This window comes from Hyalella azteca, unplaced genomic scaffold, assembly GCF_000764305.2.
Source record: "Hyalella azteca isolate HAZT.00-mixed unplaced genomic scaffold, Hazt_2.0.2 contig3940, whole genome shotgun sequence".
Taxonomy (NCBI): Eukaryota; Metazoa; Arthropoda; class Malacostraca; order Amphipoda; family Hyalellidae; genus Hyalella; species Hyalella azteca.
In genome coordinates, this window is record NW_025934168.1 from 1 (window position 1) to 5862 (window position 5862).

Here is a 5862-nt window from a genome sequence, read left to right on the forward strand (position 1 = left end):
GCATCTTGTGGACGCGCAACAGCACGGTTGCGTATGCGCCCTTGTCGCGTGAACGTCTGCTGTTCAAAGGTGCCTTTAGCTTCCGTTTTATGCACCAACACATTTGACGTTTGCTTCAGGAACACAGTAAAATGTCATTATTAATATTTTTAGGCCTGGTTGAGGGCTGCTTGATGTTGGTCAAGATAGACTTTCTGATGGTCCAGAGCGGTTATGTGTTGGTCATGAATGGGTTGGAACTTCATGTTGGTCGAGCGGCTTACTGTTGGTCAAGCGCGGATTGTTGACGGTCTCGAGCGGCTTGCTGTTGGTCTCGAATATCATTATGGAGAAGGTATTATTGTGGCAATATTAAGGAATCACATGATGATTACAGTGATGTTGAATTATTAAGAAGTTTTGGCAAGCACAGTACTAATTACGATATTTTCGTGCACGTTCTGTGCTTACGTAAACAATTATTGACACAAGACGGGTGGTGTACTAACGCGAGTGGGGATTCTGTATTAAAGCGAGTGGGGATTCATACACGAATCTTTATAAATCTTACAACAATGAATAGTTTTAGACATGATACTCTAACCGTAAAGGTACAGCCTTGGCGTACTTCATTAAACTGGAAATGTGATTGATCGCATAAAACAAGTTTGACAGACCTCTTATGTCCTAGTCCTCAGGTCTTTCATTCGGTAGAGTGGGTGCGACTGTACGATCAGAAAATTGGCAAATTCTGAGGCGATTATCTAGTGCTACTTATCTAGTGACGTGATATTTAGCGCGGCTAGAAGGCAAGCAGGACATTCGAGGATACGTAGGATGTTTTGTATTGTCGTGTACTGGCCATGCTAACCGAGTTTCTCGCTAGTAGCTTGCCTTTATTTATGGAATATTAAAAAAAAAACTTCAACAGGCGCTGCTCCCTACGTTAACGTCACTGTTGAGAACACCGCATTTAAGCAGTACAAGCTCGTGAATGTCTTCCTGGATGTCATTGAGATCCAAATTATAGAGCCAACTGAAAGTAAGTTGTCAATAATTCGTGATGCAATTACCGTTTGACAAGTAGGACAAAATTCATCTAGCCTCTCCCTCACGACTCAAGCTAACCTTCTCTATCTGAATACTGGTCGCTGTTAAGAAACCTCATTTTTTTCTCAAATTTGTTAACATGATTCGTTACGCGACACTCAACACTCCTGTGATCACGTTGGCAGGGAACTAAAGCACACACTGGCCAAGGTTAAATTATTGAATGAATTTTTTTTTTCAAACGAATCTCAAGTTAAGCCACAAGTCCGCGTATAATGGTGATGTCACGCCTAGGGTGCAGTGTCGACATAACAGAATTTTCTTAATTCTTTCCATCTTCGTGCGAGACATCAGTTTTTTAATTAAATCTTCTTGCTTCTATTAAAAACTTTAATCAGAGTTTCATAAATAATCTTTCTATTTAACTTCAACTAACCATAATAAAATCATTATAGGAAACAACGTCCTCGACACTAATAAGCTGTGATGGAAAGTGATTTTCCCGTACTATCATTTGATTACATAATACATATCTAATCATGTACCATTATTTCATTATATTTAATATTTTGAAACAGGGTTGCCAGACAGCCTTTTTGCGGACAAATTCTGCAATCTATTTTTTTTCAATTGCGTTGGTCGGCTAAAATTAATGATAGGGGTACTTCCTAATTAAACTTTAAAATCTGCAAAAATATAAATGGAAATTTTACACCCTAACCTACATACTAGTGTATATTGAGTTGTTTGATTTTTAGGCCTTTTTTGTTCACGGACACTGCCGTTTTTTAGATCATCGGAAAACCCAGAATTATGTACTACGACGTCCTGGAGAAATATAATTCGTGGTACGTATATATGTACAACTTCAGAGTTAACGTGTTAAAAAAGACACTCTGAGCTTAATTGAAATAAAAAACATTAGTACACAAAACTATTTTCATCATCAGTTAAAACCTCGATCCCTAGTATGATGAGTCCTGTATCTCTACTATGATGAGCCCTTGATCTCTATTATGATGCGCCCTCGATCTCTATTATGATGAGTCCTGTATCTCTATTTTGATGCGCCCTCGATCTCTATTATGATGAGCCATTGATCTCTATTATGATGAGCCCCTGATCTCTTTTATGATGCAGTTCAATCTGCAGTGTCATGCCTTTTTCTAATTGTAATGAAAAGCATATTGCTCAAAGTACTTATTGAGGACATTTTTAGGAGCATTCTTCATTTCTAAGGTAATTTCTTTGGCATTTGTTGATGCAAAGTTCTGGTTACAGCTTTCTCCAAGCAACGAAGCTTCCTAGAGACCAATTGACCTACCCTGCTGACCACAGCTTGTCCCTCCCAAGATCTTAGCACCGAAATGCACCAATGCATGAGTCATCAAATCCACTAATATATTTGTTCTTGCCAGTCCTAGGGAAAGCTGTGTTTCACAACTTCTTTCCTCAAGACGATGGCACCTACAAAGCTATTGCAATATCCGATCTGGACCTGGCTTCTTGCGTCACCGACTCTTCATATGGCTTACCTGTCCTCGTCAAAACAATGTTCTCAGCTTACTACCTGCGTGAGTATGAGTTACGCAGAGTGTTCGGTATTTTAACTAAAGTATAATGTACGTCAAGACCCCTTGATTTCTCCACACTCTAGGCATTGTGGATGAGCGCTCCGATATAGCACCTGCATAATGGCCCAAAGCCCTCTCACAATGATTCTTCTCAATTATCTCACATTACTACTATATAATTTGCAATTGATCAAATGTAAAATTTATCACTAGTATTTATTTGATAATCGATCCCATATATAATTGATAGTCGTTTTCGTATTATTTTAGCCACGAAATACAGAACAAGTTCAGTTCTCTCAGTAATAAACACTTAAGCTCTTACAACCACGATACTTTCAGCTTTGGAATGTGCTCAGTTGTGCTACCCTAGCCGGTGGTAATAAACTCGCTAACCGAGCTCGTTCTGTGGGACTGCATTAAGTTTAATTATATTTATTTGCTGATATTATTATATTTTCAACTGCAACGTGCAGTAGAAAATATTTCTGGAAAATTTTTTCGGTATGAATTTTTTTTTCGGTATGAAAATATTGTCCCAAAAAGCGCACGGCATCTATAGTAAAGAGTTAATTAGGAAAAAAACGAATAATGATTTCCCTGTTGATTTTTTTTTCAAGTTTTACAGCTGCCATAGATTATATTTTTTATAGCACGTTAAGCTAATTGGGGATCTGAAACCCTTATGGCAACTCCTAAGCATGAAATTGTGCTCAAGTCTGTATTTGGTGTACATAGTAAGAAAATTCTGATTTATTCTCGCCATGCTCTGATTATCAATTAAAATGAATAATCATTTAAATAATTTAATTACTCATTTCATTCATTAAAAACTAACTATTCCCTTCACTATGTTTTATGTTCGTGTCACCACTTCAGTGTGTAAATGAAAATATTAATCTTAACCAAATTATAATGTTATAATAATCAGTTTTGTGCCATTATATACCTATACGTCACATCTACATTGTTTAGCGTCATGCGCGCTACACTACGCTGCATTGAGAGCATTCTGTGAGGTTGGTATGCCAGATAATTACTTTGATGTGTCCTTGCTTGGCCTCAGCCGATACCTGACGATGTGAGTCAACACGAGGCGATGCAATCATTATACCAAACCCGTTTCATTATAGCAAATTTTACTCGGGCTTACTGAAGTGAGATGGAGCGCTGCCAAGTGATCAACGACACGTTAATTTGTGCTCAGTGGCCAGGCTTAACTACAGTCGTGAGAAGCAAACTTAGCCTAATTTTCTTTTCCATGCCATATTAAAAGGATCAATGCATTGTACTCAGTCATATCAAGATCATTCCGCTAATTTGTCTCCGCAGTGAACGAATGCGGCAAGACCATTCAAACTACGGCTGACTTCTCTAAGTCACAATACGTTATGGTGTACTCACACCCCGGATTCGGGTGCAAGGCATTCCCCGACGGTCCGGCCTACAACTGCACCGTTGCTTTCACATCAACCTCTTCTACATTTGGGTATATATTTTATGGAAAATATTTCGATACTGCCGCTGCCTGCGACGGCTACTCGCTGCGCGTTACTGACGGTACCACGCTCGACGAAGATATCTGCACTGATATTAAGGTCAGTGAAAGGGAGGGTTTTTGCTGTCCGTGTCTATCTTGGTTTTCTTTTATTAGGTTCTCTTATGATTCTTTCCAGAAGAGATATAACATATTGATTTGAGAAATAGTGCACCGATGCCTTGAATTAAACTTATTCATCGTAACTCCCAGAGGGTCCTTCTGAACTTCAGTCCTAGTTTCGGTTCAACTTAATAATTTACCTCCACTAAATCAGCACGAGGAAGTCCATTTCTTCATCCTCCATGCAAGCAAACTAGATCGAGCCGAATCAAATAATTTGGTTTCCGTTCCATAAGTATCGTCAGTAAATACAAGAATTATAATAATAATTTCAAAAATCCTCTATAATTAATAATTTAACCGCAAACTGTATTATAAAAATAATGCATATAAAGTGAATTTAAACTGTAGACCTAATGATCCTAGGCCAGCGTTGGCCTTTTATTTAGGACAACAAAATAGTGTCGCCTTGAACACGACTTAATGTGACTGTTTCCCGCAGATCGGAAGTGGCAATGCAACAATCACTCTGCGCGGCCAGGCGCTGGCCAAGACCTTCAAGGTGGGGTTCTCCTTCGCATTCTGGAACTAATTGTGCCCCGTTTGCCCCCATCGCCACCCCACGCGTCCCTCCATCTCAGCAACATCACATACATGATCACCGCAGCCTTCACCTCGAGCGGGGGATTACAATTCCACACAAACTAAAATTCATTGTCTTGTGAAGTCATATTTTTGAAGTTAATTGTTGTGACTGCGCCTCAGAGAGGGATGTGACGGCGCCTCAGNCAATTAGAGTTTAATTAACTCCCTCCTTCCGTGCCCTGGTATTCACCAGCACCTTCCTGATGTCCGCTTTTAAACAAATCAGGCGGCGCATTATTCACGTACTCATGTCTTACTCGCCACAAGTTTTATGTAACCGAGTCGTACCCGACGAGTATTCTACTCATCTGGCACTTTTCTCTTATGTTGCTTTAGGTCTCACATTATATTCGTGACAGCAATAAATGCGTTCAATTAGCACGCCTTTTTATCCCTTACTCAAACCCGACATGGATTCGTCCTTAACTGCTCGTGTATTTCGTGTAATGTTTGATCGTTGATCAATGGTGAATATTGAAGTTAAGGAAAGATTTACGGGCGGAATCAGAGCTGGCCGTCAACGCCTATGGGACTGACATAGCAGAAGAAGAGCAGAAATGTCTGCAGTTGAGACGAAATCTGTGCCTGTTAAGTGTCTTATGTGCCTGCTTTAACAGTTCTGTGACTTCTCTGTGCTTGTTCTGTGCCTGCTCTGTATGATCTGTGCCTGCTCTGTATGTTATGTGCCTGCTCTGTATGATCTGTGCCTGCTCTGTATGATCTGTGCCTGCTCTGTATGATCTGTGCCTGCTCTATATGTTCTGTGCCGGCTCTGTAGGTTCTGTGCCTGCTCAGTCAGTTCTGTGCCTGCTCAGTCAGTTCTGTGCCTGCTGTGCCTGTTCTGCGCCTCTTGTAATCTGTTTAGTCAGTCAAAAGAGCAATGTGTTTCGCGGATGTATTAGGGTAGATCAAGTCCGAGATGCGTTGACGAGACGCCCGCGTAAGGGTACGCACACAGTGAAAGCAGGTTGCCAGCGTGCGGGTTACCTGCTCAGGCTGGCGCCTGAAACCATA

At 40.4% G+C, this 5862-nt stretch overlaps 1 protein-coding gene across 1 annotated transcript; it reads left to right on the forward strand.

The window, feature by feature from the left end:
* Positions 1-228: 228 nt before the first annotated feature.
* On the forward strand, positions 229-4981 carry LOC108673010. Its single transcript, XM_018160776.2, has 5 exons — positions 229-334; positions 911-1021; positions 2448-2603; positions 3936-4201; positions 4706-4981. The coding sequence occupies exons 1-5, from the start codon at positions 229-231 to the stop codon at positions 4793-4795; spliced, it is 729 nt and encodes a 242-aa protein (XP_018016265.1). The 3' UTR covers positions 4796-4981.
* The last annotated feature ends 881 nt before the right edge of the window (positions 4982-5862 follow it).

What these genes read in the sequence shown, in the direction of transcription:
- LOC108673010 (XM_018160776.2), top strand. Translation starts at nt 229, where the DNA reads ATGGGTTGGAACTTCATGTTGGTCGAGCGGCTTACTGTTGGTCAAGCG. An exon ending in CGAATATCATTATGGAGAAG is followed by an intron (nt 335 to 910) that starts GTATTATTGTGG and finishes AAACTTCAACAG; the next exon opens with GCGCTGCTCCCTACGTTAAC. An exon ending in ATATCTGCACTGATATTAAG is followed by an intron (nt 4,202 to 4,705) that starts GTCAGTGAAAGG and finishes TGTTTCCCGCAG; the next exon opens with ATCGGAAGTGGCAATGCAAC.